Source organism: Taurulus bubalis, assembly GCF_910589615.1.
Source record: "Taurulus bubalis genome assembly, chromosome: 13".
Classification (NCBI taxonomy): Eukaryota; Metazoa; Chordata; class Actinopteri; order Perciformes; family Cottidae; genus Taurulus; species Taurulus bubalis.
The window spans coordinates 2,955,758-2,973,980 of NC_136601.1; the positions used below are offsets into that span (position 1 = coordinate 2,955,758).

General features: G+C 47.2%; 1 protein-coding gene across 1 annotated transcript in view; it reads right to left on the reverse strand.

The window, feature by feature from the left end:
* Nucleotides 1-7,010: 7,010 nt before the first annotated feature.
* Nucleotides 7,011-18,223, reverse strand: part of ppargc1b (peroxisome proliferator-activated receptor gamma, coactivator 1 beta) — a gene marked incomplete at its 5' end in the record, with an annotated part of 72,572 nt that continues 61,359 nt past the window's right edge. The window contains 9 exons of the mRNA XM_079228599.1: nt 7,011-7,150; nt 7,241-7,368; nt 7,858-7,976; nt 8,241-8,298; nt 9,540-10,188; nt 10,512-10,576; nt 12,158-12,197; nt 12,368-13,406; nt 14,986-15,129. Of these exons, the coding sequence (XP_079084725.1) occupies nt 7,059-7,150; nt 7,241-7,368; nt 7,858-7,976; nt 8,241-8,298; nt 9,540-10,188; nt 10,512-10,576; nt 12,158-12,197; nt 12,368-13,406; nt 14,986-15,129 (2,334 nt within the window). The 3' untranslated portion in view covers nt 7,011-7,058. The remainder of the gene's footprint in view (nt 7,151-7,240; nt 7,369-7,857; nt 7,977-8,240; nt 8,299-9,539; nt 10,189-10,511; nt 10,577-12,157; nt 12,198-12,367; nt 13,407-14,985; nt 15,130-18,223) is intronic.

The window sequence follows — 18,223 nt, forward strand, 5'->3', positions numbered from 1 at the left end:
ATCATCAGTGCAGCCACTGACATGTGAATCACAGGCTAGCCAGGCGGAAAATTGCCAGCGGCCTGTTAATAGGATGCTGTTTAACCAGGGGAAGACTGGAGGGTTGGAGGGAGTGTCCATTAGTGTGTGTGTGTGTGTGTGTGTGTGTGTGTGTGTGTGTGTGTGTGTGTGTGTGTGTGTGTGTGTGTGTGTGTGTGTGTGTGTGTGTGTGTGAGAGAGAGAGACAGGCAGCAGAGCGTACCGCTTCATGAAGCTGAACCTCTCCACACTGTGGATAGGCTGATCGCAGCAGTGCGATGAACAATACATGCAGTCTTGTGGAGACGTGCAGGCATGAGGTTTGATAATATTCATATAAGGTTTGATAATATTCATGCAGTGAGTAAAGACAGAAACACTCACACGTGTTTGTCTTTGTCACAACCAGAGGGATGCTTCGTTGCAACAAGCAACAGAGACGATACGATGTTATACAGACCATAATAAGACAAACGCCAGTGTTTTAAAACGCATTGGCCCGTTCTTTAGATTAAGTTTAAGGAAGGAAAGCAGGCTCGCTCAGGTGAGTCTGACTTATTTTCAGTTGATTTGTTTCTATGAAGCCAATTCAACATAATTCAAGCTCAGTTACCACGGCGACTTATGCTGCTAAATGTACCTGACTAAGTCTGAGTTGTGACCCGACGGGAAAGCAATGATTTTACCAGAACCTTTCTGTTGTAATGCAAATTATTTAACTCTATTAACACCACTATTGGTCAAAAAAAGAATCAAATAACTAAATGGTGTCAAAAAAGCTAATATTTATATATATATGTGTGTGTTTTTTTCACACCATTTATATTTATATATATATACATATATATATATACATGTGTGTATATAAATATGTATATACGTATATATATATATATATATATATATATATATATATATATATATATATAAATGGTTTAAAAAAAACACATACATATATATGTATTTGTGTTTTTTTCACACCATTTATATATAAATATATATATATATATATATATATATATAAATGGTTTCAAAAACGCACATATACATATATATATATATATATATATATATACATATATATGGTATTTGTGTTTTTTTCACACCATTTTTATATATATATATATATATATATATATATATATATATATATATATATATATATGGTGTCAAAAAAGCACGTATACATATATATTTTTGAGCTTTGTTGACATATATATATATATATATTCAAATAACATTTGCTAAAAACTATGAATGAGTGGAATCGTTCTTTTTATGCTATCTGTTTATGAAAAATGTCACTTCCCCCCAGTTTTATCCCGTACTCTGACCAAAGTATGACTTCATCCAGAATCACCACATATGCAGCGAAAGAAAGCTGTTCATTAGGATTTTATTTTTTTGAGGCAAATCAATGAATATATGTACTTTATACAGTATATGAGGAGCACATCTCTACAGTTTCATAATGTAAACAATCTCTGAAGAGAAATGTATTCAGTTTAAAAGGAAGCCACAGTCTTCTGTTTTAAACTATTTACATGAATTAAAATATAATTTATAACATCAGATATTTCCGCTTCTATGAAACTAGATTTTAACAATTCAAAAATACTGAAATGCCTTTTGTCTCCACATTCTCAAGACATATGAAATCACACACAAAAAAAACACCATTTAAAGACATCCAAACTAAGTGGTGTATAAATAAAAAAGAAAAGAAAAACGCGAAATAAAACCAACATATGTAAAAATATAAAATCTCACTAGCAGTATTTACCTTTTTTTTTTTTTTTTTTACCAAAAAAACTAAGTTAAAAAACAAAAAAATGTATGTGAATTTGATAGTCATTAGATGTAAAGAGACAATAAAATCAATAGAAATGAAAAAACAAAAAAAACAATGTATGCCCTTTATGTCAAAATATCTTCTTCCACCAAAAACACAAAGACCCACTCGCATGGAGCAGTGTGACAGTTCAGTCCCTACTAAGTGCCTATTTGACATCACTGTTGCTATCAAGTTTGACAGGTTTACCTATTTTTAGTTTCTGTGTATCGATGTTGAAACGCGACCGTTCTGCTGGTCGACCACGGAAGAGGAATCTGAGGCCGGTATTGCAAGCACTCCTGTCCAGGCAGGGGTCATGTGATGGCGAAAGCTAGCTGACAGATACATTGTTTTCCAAAACTAAAAACAAGTAAGTGACATAAAAAACAAAGATTTTTGTATTTTTTTGTGTATTTTCTAAGTGGGCCATGGCATTGAAAACGACAACATCTATAAAACTTAATTTGACGAGGCTGTTTTTTTCCACGAGCGCCGCTCTTTTTATTGTTGAAGTTTTATTTTTTTTTGGTCAACTTGCCGATCAAGTTTTGTGGTTTTCTTGCCATTGTCCATTTTTTTTTCTTTCTGAAATGAAGAATGGAAAGAAAGGTATTGCATTCTGACTAGGGGGTAAGTTCCCTTTGGAAGGATGTGTTTTCTTTTTTTTTTTGTCTTTTTTTTGATTCGCTGTCCGTGGACCTAGCACCTAGACCAAGCGGACAGCAGCAGTACGTTGAAATGTGTCACCGGGTTCTCAAAACACCGAGGAGAATGGTCAACATCAAAGTTTTCTATAAGAAAGTATATAATAATCTAGATATCTACACAAACACACAAATATATATATTCATATATATGTATATACCTTTTTATTATAATATGGCTATTGAAAAAAGTTTTAATTACGTCAGTAATTATTTAATAATAAACCACGTTGGATTGGAAAGGAGTTGAAACGGTAATAATGAAAGCTAGCGGAAGCTTAGTTTCCCACCCGGTTTGATTTTTAAGGCTTGCAATGATGGAAAATGGGGTCGTTTCAACGTCCATCACCTCTTGAGCAGCTGTAGAAATCCCACCACGTGCTTTGAGCCCTACGGTTTCCTCAAATAAGTGGAAGTCAGATATTTTTTGGGGGATTGTACGTAGAAATAATGCTCTTCCTCCGCGAAGGAAACGAAGCAACAAGAGCTCGGCCACGTACAGAACCTCCAGGAAAACCTTTTTAGGGAACATTTTGGACACATTTTCCACCAGTTTTGAAGGCATGTCACACCCCTTGACTTCCACCCTTTTCTCTCGCACTACTTCAAGGTAAAAATAACTTTCTGTCTCTACGCGGGCTTCGCGATTTGAATGGATTTCGGCTGCCTTCCGGCCTTATTTAGCCTCCGTCCTGCTTTGGTGATGCGCAAAACCGGACATTTAAATGACTTAATCCAGAACGCTTCCTCTTTTTTTTTAAACTGGGATTTCTACAGCGTCCAGCCAACCCGTGTCCACCAGAGTGGAACTCGACCTGCGGGTCAAAGCATCCACGACTTCGCTTCTGTTCTCCTTTCCGCCCACATCCCATTTCACCAGTCACACATATGTATATATATATATATATATAGCTATTGGCTGTTAACGGTCATAAAAGCAAGTGTTCAATGCAACTCAGATTCAAACAAACCTGTGTACCATCAAAAAGGTGGTAATAACATAGTTACAATGGCTTCCTTTTCAATGAGAAGAAAAATCGCTCGGGACGTTATTTGTGCAAGAGTATATTAGTATTGGTTTCGTAGACGTGTTATGTGTTTATCACCACATTCTTTCTCGTAGTTAGTTTTTTGTATGCTTTCCTGTGTGAAGCGGCATCGACGGCCTCTTCCCTCTCACCAACCACACTCTGTACATTATTACCTCGGTTTTTCGGAAAAAAGGCTGTCTTCAAGATAAGATTATTATGTATTGCATTTCAAATTGCTTTAAGAAAACATGAAAAAAAGACATAAAAAAATATTTAGTCGTGTCATAAACGTAATGAACGTAATCTTCTATGTGTGATAGTGGAAAGGGATACTTTGTGTCTTTTTTGTCTTTCTTTTACAACAGTGTTGGACTCTTGAGTGAAGTCGTTTCAACTTAATTCTTTCCCTTAATTTCCTCCCTGTTCTAAAAAACAACAAAAAAACAAATCGACTATTTTGAAATAAACCAATCTGACCACCTGCCGTCTGATTAGCTCTCAACTATGACCCGCCACTTGAAGAAAACAAATAAACACACAGTACATTTCATGTTTACAACGAGGCATAGTGCTATATACACATTTTATATTCATATATTATATTTTCTTTTTTTTTATATATGTAAACCAGCACATTCTCTCACTTTTTAGTAGTATACATACTAAGCACAAATACTCATTCAGTTGTTTGAGATTAATTGTTAAAATGTCTTTTTGTTTCCCTCCTGTATTTTTAAAAAGTTGACACCTTGTTTCTCATCAGTATGTATAGCACTAAATTGTTTTTGTTAGTTTCGGACATCAGTGAGCCTGGAGAAGCGACGCGAGGTCCCTTCACTTGCTGCTAATCTTTATTTTTTAAAACACTGAATAAGGCGCCTTTGTACTAAGTGTGCGTTCCTAATAAAGTCAAAGGAGAATCGAGTGATGTAAACATTCAAATTTGTTGTGTGTGTTACCGAGGAGTTGATTAGATAAAGAGGAAGAGGACGAGGAGGTTACCAGGGTTTAGGCCTTGAACCCACAAGCGACGGAAAAGCGATAGAGTTGGAGAAAAGGACGGGCTGCGTTTTATTAGAAACTCCTTGGCGAGGAAGAGGAGGAAGAGGGGGAATCTGGAGGAAGGGGCGTGTCCCTGAAGAAAACACGTGGCTCTCTTCCCCTCCACGATTGGACCAACCGGCCGCCGCCGTTGGATTCCCCTCCCCCTCCCGAAAGCCCTCCCCTCCTCGCCGACCTGCAAAGCGTCAGCGGTGTCCGACTCAAAACACGAGACAAAGACGAAACACTCAGTTTACACAACGGACACACGGTCGAGACTCCAAGAAACGGACACGCTATAAAAAACCGTCGAGGCAAGCGAAGTAAAGAGTTAGAGAAAGAGAAAGGGGAGGGGCTTAGTGGTAGGAGGAGGAGTCATAGTATATTTAGAAAAGAAAATCAAACACGAAACCCCTCCCATGACCGCCCATCCCCCCACACAGAGAACGTTTCTGAGGTAGCGATGCTCAGCTGATACAGGACCTCCCGGGCGAGAAACCAGCTTTGTTCTTTTCGTTACTCGGAGGGTTCGATGCCCTCCGTGCATTGGCAGGTTCGGAAAAGGCTCTCTCCCTTTCTTTTCTTTTTTTTGTTCGAATCCCGGCCGGTTGCTACTGGCTGCATCAGGAATGTTAATTAGGGCGACCACCTCCCACTTTTTGCACGTCGAGGCCAGAATTCGTCGCGTGACTAAGCAACTCTACCCCCACCTTTTTTGTTTCTTCTTCTAAAAGCACCAACAAAAATAAAAAATAAAACACGCCACAATCTTTGGGCAAGCAGAAATGGGGGAAAACGCAACGGTTACATTCAGATTGTTGAATACATTCCATCTGAACCAACAGATCCGTCTCCTTCTGGCAATGTTCTATGGGTGGACTATGGGGAGCAGATTGGTCCCGGTTTCCCTTTTTGTACTTTGAAACCCAGTGACGTCGCCGCGGGAGAAACAAATACACTCGTCGAGTTCCCGCGGTGGACTTTGAGTGTGAAAGAAGAAGACTGCACTGGGATGATCCGGACAAAAAGGATGCGGTGACTTCACACGGAGTTCTGCACTGAACGAGGTATGGTGCTAACGCGGCTATGGCTATCATCTATACGTCCCCATTGTAGTCCTGCTTGCTGCAGTCCAAATGTAAACAGTAAGTGTTGCATTGGCTGTGCCATTCGAGGGTGTCGTTATGTTCAGTGGGACCCCATCAAATATATATATGCATGTACATCAAGACCCCTCTGAATGTGGGAACAACTTTGACCTGGAATCAACCGATGAAGCACGAAGACCCAACAACCCTGTATGTCTAACTTTAGGCCCAGGCCTTGGATTTACTCTTTACCAAGACGGTAAATATCACACTTGATAGCTCTTTATATAATCTGGTCACATGGGAGGAGTTCTGAGAATTCTAGAAGAACTCAATGGGCATCTTTGTGAGTGGATTTTGAGGCGTAATTCTTCCCAGGAGCTAGTCGGGGTCTTGATGTGCACAGCCAGACGGCGCCTGCAGCAGCCAGTAGCAGAGGCCAAAGGGTCAGCATGGCAGAGTTGGAGATTAGAGTCAAAACAAGAGGGACAGCGGAGGACAGTGGAGGTGTCGACCTCCTTACAGTGCATAGATCAAATCAAGGAAGCACTACAATTAAAAAAAAACAAAAAAAAAACATGATTTTTTTTTTCATCTTCATTTTCGATTTGTAAACTTGTATCAGTCATCAAATGATTAAATGTTTTTTTTATATTCTTTGTCCATAACAGACACACACACACACGCACACACACACAAATAGATTTTTTTAAATTTATAACATCCACAATTTTTTCCTGCTAAAACAAAGCCGGGGTTTAATTATTATATATATTTTTTTGCTTTCTGGTTTTGCAACCGCACGCCTTCATGGCGACACACAGCTCGCAGGTTCACCACCCGGAAACCGGAAAGGGAGTTTTTTTACAAAACAAACAGAACAAATAACACACACACACACACGCGCATAAACACACACACACACACACACACACACACACCATGACGACGCACAACGCAACGCAGGAATAGCAAGGAGTTGCTCCAGAGGTGTCTCTCGCCCGCTCCTCCACAGGGCGGGCGATGATCCCACCGACGCAGACGGCGTCTCCCGTCGGCGTTCAGCAGAGAACTGGACCGCTATCGTCTGTAGTCGTTCTACCGGTGCTGTGAAAAAGTCCCATTTTTCTCCATCGTCTCTTAACTCCCGGTGGCTTCCTGTTTTTTTTTTAAAAAGCAGTATCCTCTGGTGAAAAGAAACGTACCCCAAAAAAAAAAAAAAAATCAACGAGGTCCTTAAACATTACTTTATTCCATTGGTAAAAATGTAAACATTTTGCGAGGTTGCCTTGCATGGAGGTACTAAGAGGCAGGTTCAGTAAGGCCGGGCCGGCCTGCGGGGTCAGCGGTGCAGGGACTTCTGGGCCTCCTTCAGCAGCGTGTCAAAGTCCAGTGCATCGTACTTGCTCTTCACGGGGCCCGGGCCTGCCTCGTCTGCAGGGACAGAAAGACAAGGTCGTTATGGAAAGACGAGGTCGTTAGCAATTCTTTTCAGGGCCGTGCCGCCGTGTCCGTGTTCCTTACCCAGATCTATGTAGCGTTTCCTCGCCAGCCGCCTGAGGCCCGCGGGCTCGTTCTGGAAAACCGGCTCCCGTTCTCTCCAGTGCTTCTGGACCCCCGTCTGGCGGATCTTTATCACCCCGCAGCGCTCCCTGCAAGAGAGACGGACGCGTTCAGGTCATGTACCGTCAATGCACATTGAATGAAGCAGTAACTGGATACACTGAGGAACTTAAACCGAAAACAGTTTCTGCAGCCCTGCATACAAGTGGAAGGACAGATGTTCGCCACAAAGAGAGGGCACCGTTACCATATTTAGTCCCGCCACCCCATGGGGACGTGTGTCCTCTGTGATTGACCCGTCCTCTCTTTAGGAGCAGAGCCCAGGGACTCAACTTCCCTTCTGAGGTCAGTGCCGTATTACTGGCCGTTCACACAGGTGTTTACACTCTGTTGTTTCACCAGCTGTTACAAGGTCGAGGTGAACTCTGGTGCACTTTCAGACAAAGACTACTACGATGCTTTAATCTAGTTGTGAACACTGCATTTAAGTGCATCAAACGGCGTACAAAAAAGAGAAAAAGTAGTTCCCATATCCCTCCTCCCCTTCAGATCGAGGATCGCAGGTCGGGGACACTCACTCGTTGCAGATGATGACTTTGCAGTCCTCGGGTTTGCCGAAGACCTGGAAGCGTTTGCGCAGCATGTTCTGGGTCACGCTGGTCGGCAGGTTGTGGATGTAAAACACCTGGCAGTTGTCCTGGCAACAGGGAAACCATGGCAACAGTCAGGACAAAAGGGACAAATACACAGATGGACGTGAGGAAAGTGTCGGCGTCGGGCGCCGTGGGTCTGAAGATGTATTGTTATGGCACGTTTTGGGCGAAAAGCATTCAACCTTTAGAGGTTCATAGTCAGATTTCAGATGCATGTATGTATATATATATATATATATATATATATATATATGTGTATATTTATGTATGTATGCAGAACTCTGTGAGCTGCAGGATGTTCTCTGTACCTCGTCAGACTTGGCTTTGTTCCTCTGCTTGTCGTCGTCACAGATCTCAGAGTTCTCACTGAAACAGGGCGAGAGAGAGAAGAGGGCGAGAAAAAGAGAGAGAGAGGATGTGAGTGAGATAAGGACGGACACAAGGTGAAACTGAAATGTCACATTTGAGGAAACAGGTGAACTGCGGCAAAAAGGCGGACTTCCTCCCGCTTACTGCAGTACGGCGTTCTCTATCGTCTCTCTCTCTCTTACACCCTCCACCCTTTTTCTCTGCCATTGTCTTCTATGTCCAGAAATAATACGGCCGCTGACCTTCTTCTTCTATGCGACAGTCGTACACGTATAATAACCCCCCCCAGACTTCTCGTTTAAGTTTCAGTGTTTGATTGAAAAGTTGGCGCGAGTTCTTTATCGGGCGACTCCCTTCAACCCGTTTCTGATCGCCCTCATGATGCAGAGTCCTGCTCTCTAGTGAAAGTGTTTAGCTCGAGGACGCGATCCTTTCGACCGGCCACAAGCAGCGACGCCATTTCAAGCGATGTCGGACGACGCTTTGACCTTTGAAAGAGAAAGTGTGTCTAGAAGGTCGGGTGACAACAAACTCAAGGTCGGAACTTTGTCGAGCGCCACAGATTTTGCCATCAATTGTTCTCGCTCTTATTTTAATACTGTGTTCTACCCGTGTCCTCATCTCCTTCCCTCCTACATTTCCCTGTTAATCTCCTTGACCCACATCTTCACACCTCCTTTCCTTTCTCCCGCTCTCATCGTCTGTCTGTCTAGCTAGCTAACTGTTTGTCTGTCTGTCTAGCTAGCTGTCTGTCTGTCCGTCTAGCTAGCTAGCTACCTAACTGTCTGCCTGTCTAGCTAGCTAGCTACCTAGCTGTCTGTATGTCTGTCTAGCTAGCTACCTAACTGTCTGTCTGTCTAGCTAGCTAGCTACCTAGCTGTCTAGCTGTCTGTCTGTCTGTCTGTCTAGCTAGCTACCTAACTGTCTGCCTGTCTGGCTAGCTAACTACCTAACTGTCTGCCTGTCTAGCTAGCTAGCTACCTAGCTGTCTGTCTGTCTGTCTAGCTAGCTAGCTACCTAACTGTCTGCCTGTCTAGCTAGCTAGCTACCTAGCTGTCTGTCTGTCTGTCTGTCTGTCTAGCTAGCTACCTAACTGTCTGCCTGTCTGGCTAGCTAGCTACCTAACTGTCTGCCTGTCTAGCTAGCAAGCTACCTAACTGTCTGCCTGTCTAGCTAGTTAGCTACCTAGCTGTCTGTCAGTCTAGCTAGCTAACTGTCTGTCTTTCTGTCTGTCTCACCTGGAGTCTGTCTTGCTGGCGGGCGAGTCGGGGCACAGGTGGAGGATGGGCGACGGTGAGCGGGACGCGGACGAGCGCTCCGCCTCTTCCTCCGAGACCGGAGGCGTGGCAGCCGCCAGCTGGCAGCGTAACGGCGTCGTCAACGGTGCTGCTGCTGCTTCTGATGATGATGATGATGATGATGATGATATCGGCACTGTGCTCTGCCGCTCAAGCTGTTCCGCCGCGCCTCCCGACACCACCGGCCTTTCCCCGTTCCCGTCCGACACCCGATCGTCGGCTTCTTTGGGCGTGCCGCCGCAGCTCACCCCCTGCGCCTGCAAAATGGCGCCGAGCATGGCGGCGCTGCGCTTGCGGCTCTCCCCGAGGCTCAGGGCGCAGTAGTCGTGGTCACCGAACGCGCTGTGGGTGTCGCTGTCGCCGGCCTGGCCCATGCGCCGCAGCTGGGCGTACAGCTCCGTCTGCTCCGGGAGCTTCCGCTGCTGGTGGGCGCGGCTCAGCCGGGACGAGCCCTTGGCGTTGGCGCTTGAGGCCGGGTGAAGCGACTCGCTGACGCCGCCCGTTCCTTCGCCTCCCTTTCCTCCGTCTGCCGGTTTGAAGAGCTCATCCTCCACCGGTTTGTGAGGCGGGGTGGTGGGTGGGGTGAGACCTTTAAACAAAATAAGGGCGGAGGGAAAAGATGAGCTGGATGCAAACTGCTTCCCGCCAAGAAATAGTCCCGTTTGACCCTTTTACAGGTAGGCTCCATTACACAAATGAGATAGAACGTATATGTTTGAGTTTTTAGCTGCTGGGAGGCACCTTTTGTTAGCTTTGCACAAAGCTAGCTAAGCTAACGCACAGATACCAGAGCGGCATCGATCCTCTCATATCTGGTAATCGGATGCACGGCTTCCTGTTACTCCTGAAGGTTTGGGCCCACAAGCCTGCGACATCACCGTGAACCCAAACAAACAGTGATGGGATGTTTACCTGCCGTTCCACACAGATCCACGCCGAGCGTCTGCTCGAAAGGCTTGGTGCTGTACTGGGACTCTCTGATGGGGAAGAGACAGCCGATCAAAGGAGAAGGAGAGAGAGAGAGAGATTAAAGAGTGCTGTGTCATGTTGTATATTTCCAAACAATCCAAGTCCAAAGCAATCCAATAACGTCTCCCATTAAAAGCTCTCTCCAGCCGATGTCCGCTGAATATGAATTATGTTTCTCTGTAAATGCGTCTGCCATTTCTCGGCACTCATTTCTTATCGCAGCGGCCACATGTACTCTCCGTCCCTCTCTTCTATTCTTCTTCTGCTTTTTCTATTTCTGGCTCGTCTTGTTTCTGTTTTTTCTCCAGTTGCCGTGAAAGAAAGAAAGAAAGAAGGATGGAAGCGAGCTGCCAAGTGGATTGGCTTCAGGCGGGATATTACCCCTCGGCGGAGAACAGGGGGAGTGAAATGTATTTTAGCAAAAAAAATAAATGTTTTGGTGAGCGCTTCAGAAGACAGATTTAATTTAGAAGATGGACGGATGCCAGCTTGGCTCGTACAGGATAGACGTGACTGGTCGGAGCTGGAGACGGTCCAGGGTTTGGGGGTTAATTTGTAAAAGCAGGAGCTGTGAGCGCCCGGCCAGAGGTCCCATTCATTAGGGATTTTGGGAGTGAAATCGCTGGAGTTTGGCGTCCTGGTTAATCTTGTTACAGTTTGAAGATATGACACAGGGCCGTGAGCTTAAACACGTCGTGACTGAAGCCACGCTTTGAGTCGAATCCGGATCATTCTGAGGCGTGAAGATGTTGCTCGTAATCTACCTCGCTTACGACGTTTAAGGCGGCGCGTTACGCGTCTCGACATTCGTCAAACTTGGACGTGCTGAACTGTGAATGTGCTCATTAGTTTCGAGAGGCTCCGCCTCCCCGCCAACAACAAATCCCCGGGCCAAACGCTCCGCACTCGGAAGTGCAAGACGTATGAATTATGGATCGCTCCTCAGCCGTATGGAACAGCAGCTCCCTCTGACGTCAGCCTGGTGTGCATTGAGTGCTTAGACACGACAGTCATGTATATTCTGCTTATTAACAGTTATCTGGAGGGGAATAAACTCATATTTTAAATTAATATATTCCACTTTGGCTCGTAGAGAAATGGATCATAAATAAGTAACTTCTTTACATTGCAATGTCATTAAAGGATGGGGTCATCTCTCCTGTCTGGAAATATTTAGCATTATGAATTTTAAGAAGCAGTTTTACATGAAGGTCCAGGTCTAACATTTCATTGTAACGACACCATGCTATATTTTTCAGGAGGCATCTATCCTCCATCTGTCTGCACAACGATTTCTGGAAATGAGCACCGCCATATTTTATCGTAAGTTTCTCGATCCTCCATTATTTGGTTAAAATTACAAAGTTGGAATCTCCCATTTAGATCTTTACTGTGAGCCTGCATATGAACCAGCACCCTGTGGCGTCATTAACAGCTGGAGGACCGGAGGACATTCATCTGAGGATGCTTCTGCAATTCTAAACATTAAGGACTCGCTGCGGCATAAAAAAAATGTCAAAAAAGGAGAACGTTTGCTGATCCGTGACTGTGATGGAACCCAGCAGGGTGCATCACGTGGAGGAACTCACCCTGTGGACTTCAGCGTCAGACAGAGGCAGGCTCGCTTCTCTGCAATCAGAATGAGAAGCCAGTTAGACGCATGCAGGAGGAGCCTCTGACATTCATGCTCTTCTGACTACGAGGCGGGAGGAAAGTGTGTCTGATGTGGACGATAAATAAAAGGTGATATTCGTAGCTGTAATGAGAATGAAAGCCAGTGTCCTTCCCCTCCACCTCACCGTTGTGGCAGCAGGGTTTGTCCTCGTCGTCTCCCGTCGTCAGCCTCGTCTCCGCCGTCGTCGTAGTCCCGCCTCCTGCTTGCGTCGGCAGGAGTTTGACCCCGGCCCGCCCCTCCTCCCTCTCCTCCCGGTCCCTCCCCTCCCCGTCCCGGGCCCGTCCAGGCCGCAGCCTCTTGGCGAAGCGGCTGGGGAAGGAGGCCAGGCGGCGCGAGCGCCGGACGGAGAAGGACCCGCCGTCCTCCGCCTCCTCGGGGCTCTGCGGCGCCTCGGAGGAGCGGCTTCTCCTCTCGCAGGAGGAGGAGGAGTCTTTGCGCCAATCTGGCTTCGGGTCGGCGGAGCAGGCCACCCTGGCCGGGGCGGAGGGAGCCGGCACCCTGCTGGGGCTGAGCGAGTGGGCGTAGGGAGGGCTGTGCAGTCTGTAAGGCTTGCTCACGTCGAAGGAGCTGCTCTGCTGCAGGAGCTCGCGGAGGAGGGAGTTGGCCTTCATCTCCCGCCGCCTCGCGAAGGGGAGCCTCCTGGGGCCGGCTAAGCCCCCGCTAGTCCCGGGAGGGGCCACCAGGACCACCCTGCTGTGAGAGCCGCCGCCGGCCGGGCGGGCCGCGTCGGGTCTGGCCCGGGCCCGCGTGGCGTCGCGGTCCTTGCGGTCCCAGCCCTGCTGCTTGCGCACGGGGAGGCAGTAGGTGTGCATGTAGGTGATGAGCTCCACCACCGAGCGCAGTTCTTTCTCCGAGCTGAACTGAGGCTTCGCCGGCTCGGCGGGCGGCGATGGCGCTGCCGTCGCCGCCGCCGCGGACACGACCGCCACGGCCGCCGTCGCGCCCTCCACCTCGCTGCCGGAAGACTCCTCCTCTTCATCCTCGTCCTCCGACTCGCTGTCCTCGTCCTCGTCTTCCTCCTCCTCCTCGTCCTCCTCCGTGTCCGGGGCCGGGGCGTCCCCCGAGGCCGCCCCCCGGGCCGTGGTGAGGTGGCGGTGGAGCTCGGTGCACAGGCGGCCCGCGGGACGCACCGCTCGGGGCTTCCGCTCCGGGCGGAGGTCGTTCTGAAGGGCGGAGACACACACACACACACACACACACACACACACGTGAACACCGGCGCGTGGTCTCCACGGGCAACGGGCGACAACTCCTAGGGTCAACACTCAGTCTGAAGAAAAAAAGGTTCATGAATTTTTGAAAAATTGCCTGCAGCCTTTTTTTGTTTTTGTGTTCATGTCATAGTATGTCATACTATATTATGTCCTTTTTTGGGGGCATTTTGATGACATACGCTTTTTATTATGTCACCAAAAAGTTATATGAATATGATAATTTAGACAAATTAAGAGTGCTTGTCGCTGGAAGTATCTCATCACAGCGTCTACAGCGACTCCAGAGCACAAGAGAAATGAACCGGCCAACAAAAACAAAAACACACTCATGGGTGCATCTCCAGTTTCCTGCCCCTGGATACAGGAGCGCCGACCACAACGCAGTATTTTCAGTTTTTACGACGTGCCGAGGGATGATTCAGTGGGCAGCCGGATGAAATGCCCGATCCTATATTGCTCATTCGGACAGAGAGAGAGAGAGAGAGAGAGAGACTATGATTCACTGTTGCCCCCTTGACCTGTCAGTCACTGCTCCCACCATCTGCCACAGCAAAGCCACACACACACACACACACACACACACACGCAGGTTGGGAGGTTACATGATGGTGTATTCTATATCCTCCTCTCTTCACCGCCTGACGGGCCTCCGTGTTTTTTTCTTTTTTAACGCGCGCACAAGACAAACGACGCGTTTCTGTCATCAGCGGCCACCAGACGCACAAAGCAGGAGCAGATATCCAATTACGGGCCGAGTCACACGGCAGTGGCCGCCGTAAACGTCCGCTCTTCCCCCGACACCACATCTGTCATCGGCAGCAGCTGAAGGTTGAGGAGGGTTTTAGTCTAAAATGAAAATCTTTCATTTGAAAATGAATAACATGAACCCTGCTGGCTGGACTTTGGAGCGTACTCCTGTTCCCGTGAATGATGTACACTGGTGATGTCAGGCCTGTCGGCTTGCTCCGACACTCGCTCTTAAATGCCGACGCTGATGGCCGTCCTTCCTGCACCGGGAGCCGCTGAGCTGCCGCTTTTTTTTTTCTCCAGCAGTTTCCGCGATAATTAAAGCTGTAATTAACCCTCGGTGCTCAAGCTCTCCCCGGACGGCTATTGTGATGTCATTAATTCACGTAGGATTGATGCTGATGGTGCACATCTTATCTCACGAGACTGACACACACACACACACACACACACACATACACACACACACACACCCTGCTCCAGTGCATCCGACAAACATGAAAATAAGACGCCGCCTCTCTCCGAGTGACCTTTGGAGTTAATCTGCAACAGTTTACTGCTGCTGGAATTAAGGCGAGATTATGGTCGCCGAGAGAGAGAGAGAGAGAGAGAGAGAGAGAGCGAGAGAGAGAGAGAGAGAGAATCCATTTACTGCCATTTGTCTTATTGGTAATCAAATGTACGGATCTGACTTTTTTGGGTTATCTCACTATCTGGCAGAAGACTCACAGCTCCGTTTCCTTCCTGTAAATCATTCAAATGCAACTTTTTCGGGCCTCACCTTGACCGGGGGTCTCGTCGGCCTCTGCAGGCTTCTGTTGCTATAGCGATGGCCGTGGACTCTGTCTTTGTGTGCGGCGGCGGCGGCGGCGGTGGTGGTGGCGGCGGCCGGCACGTTGGGAGGCGTCAGCAGGAGCTGCATTAGCTGGGGAGGAAGAGAGAGATGGAGGGGTTAGGATGCGCTTTTAAAAATAAAAAATAAAAAAGGCGGCACATTTGGGGGTTGATTTCATTTCATTGCTCCTGTGATCCGGTCCAGGTGTTACCGCCTGGACAGGAAGTGGTAGAGAACTCCGGCCCCCTTGCATTTCAATTTCTAATCTATATTCTGTCGGGTGTTAGCCTGCAGATGGATGTGTGCACAGGGAGGCGGAGGAGTGCAGAGGTTACGGTGCTGTACATCCATCACCTGTACATCCATCACCTGTACATCCATCACCTGTACATCCATCACCTGTACATCCATCACGCCGCCGAAGCTGGCAGCGACGCTCACGTTCCATCAGTCTATAATAACGTGGAATATGACTTCTGCTCCTCGACTCATCCTCCATCTTTATCCTCCATCCTCATCCTCATCCTACTTCCTCCATCCTCATCCTAGTTCTTTCATTCTCCATCCTCATCCTCCATCTTTATCCTCCATCCTCATCCTCATCCTGCATCCTCATCTTTATCCTCCATCCTCATCCTCATCCTCCATCCTCATCCTCCATCCGCATCCTCCATTCTCCATCCTCATCCTCCATCTTTATCCTCCATCCTCATCCTCATCCTCCATCCTCATCCTCCATCCTCATCCTCCATCCTCATCTTTATCCTCCATCCTCATCCTTATCCTCCATCCTCATCCTCCATTCTCCATCCTCCATCCTTATCCTCTATCCTCATCCTTATCCTCCATCCTCATCCTCCATCCTCATCCTCCATCCTCATCCTCCATCTTTATCCTCCATCCTCATCCTCCATCCTCATCCTCATCCTCCATCCTGCATCCTCATCCTTATCCTCCATCCTCATCCTCCATTCTCCATCCTCCATCCTCATCCTTATCCTCCATCCTGCATCCTCATCCTCATCCTCCGTCCTCCATCCTCATCCTCCAGCCTGCATCCTCATCCTTATCCTCCATCCTCATCCTCCATCCTCATCCTCATCCTTATCCTCCGTCCTCCATCCTCATCCTCCAGCCTGCATCCTTATCCTCCAGCCTGCATCCTCATCCTTATCCTCCATCCTCATCCTTATCCTCATCCTCCGTCCTGCATCCTCATCCTCATCCTCCATCCTCATCCTCCATCCTCATCCTCAATCCTCCATCCTCACCCTCCATCCTCTATCCTCCTCCTCCTCCTCCGTCCTCCTCCATCTTCATCCTCTATCCTCATCCTCCTATCCCTCCGTGGTCACTTCCTCATCCCTCTCATTTTGTACCAAACCCCTTCTTCCATCCCACCTTCCTCTCCCTCCCCTCTTTCCCTACCTATCTCCATCCTCTCTTCATTTCCTTGCATCCTTTTTGTCTTCCTGTTTTGATCCGTACATCCTTGCTCCTGTCCCTCCTTGTTTGCCTTCTTCCCACTTCATCCATTCTCTCCCTCTCTGACCTTTGACAGCCATCTTCTTCTTCTCCTCCGTCTCCCTCCATCCACCCCTCCTGACGTTGTCCTTCATCTTCCCTCTACTCTCCTTCCCTCGCGGCCGAGACACCGAGAGGAAACAGAACAAACCCGTTTGAGGGTTTTACATTTCAAATGGATATTAACACGGCCGCTATCCTTTTTATTGCTTTTTTGTTCTTCTTTCTTCATCTGTCTATTCATCCATTTATTCCAGTGCCTGGCTTCATGACAGGGCTATCAGCTGATATAAATCAGCTTAGGGAGAAAATCCCCCCGCTAAGCCGAGCGAGAAGACGACGGTGTAGAAAATACAGATGTGATAGGAATATAGAGGACGTAGGGGGCTTCCCAGATGATTTACAGCGCAGGGCTCTGCACGGGAACTCGCCTCCTGGCAGCCATGTTGGTGGCCTTCTTCTCAAGCGGCTCGGCCGAGTGGAACAAATCCATCCCTGCTGGGATTTCACACAATTATCAAGGGGAAATTCTACGTGATGAATTCTTTTTTTGGGGGGGATCGGATAAGAACGTGTGGAGCCCACACTGCCACGAACTGAAGACGTGTGATTTGATTGGATGAAGATAGAAGCTGAAGCTGCAGATCGCCGTGTGGAAGTGAAGCGTCACATGACCAGCAGGAGTCATGTTTAAAATCAGTGAAAAGAAAAGGCAGTATGTGTTTACTTCACTTTAAATGTACATTTAAAAGCCTTGATGATGACAATGAACGCAATAATGGTGCCAGAACATCTTTTAATGCTGTATATATCAAAGCTGCTGACTCAGCTCCATCTTTATATCCCTATATATAAAGATAGAGCTGACGTATATCTGAGACCGGCTCCTAAACCCACTTTCCCTGTTGGCTCTCATTTACAGTAAAGTACTGTGAAGCAGAGAGAGGAAAGCCTGAAATCAAACTGATGAGACGTGATGATAACAATAAAAGAGATTATGGATCACGGTGGTGTTTGTTTGCAGATGATTCTCCAGGGATCACAGTTTATCAACGACACTCTGGCGGATTTCTGTGAGCCTTTAATGAGCAGCGGTGACCCAACCGGAGCTGGCCGTCACCACAGAATACTGAATACTATCAGAATACTATCAGAATACTGAATACTATCTGAATACTATCAGAATACTATCTGGGTCACACGGCTGACGTCACCGGAGCCGCCGCCCTCAGCGGGCGATGCCAACTTGGCTCGGAGCGCCTGATGATGCTCCTCTGAGTCCCATTGAGGAGAGTGAAGAGGAGGCTGAAGGTTTGTGTCTGTGTGAAGCACTGAAAGCATACCACACACACACACACACACACACCTACACACACACACACACACACACACACACACACACACACACCGGCCCCTCAAACACTCTACTCTACTCTGGACGCCTTCCAGAGCCTCACTGGCAGCATCAATGCAGGCCTTGTTCTGTGACACACACACACACACACACACACACACACACACACACACACACACACACACACACACACGCACACACGCACACAATGTAAAAGTGGAGGTCTATTTGCAGAGAATGTAGTACAGAGTATGAGGAGAGTCCATCAGACCCTGTGACCTTTACAGTTATCTATCTATCATATAT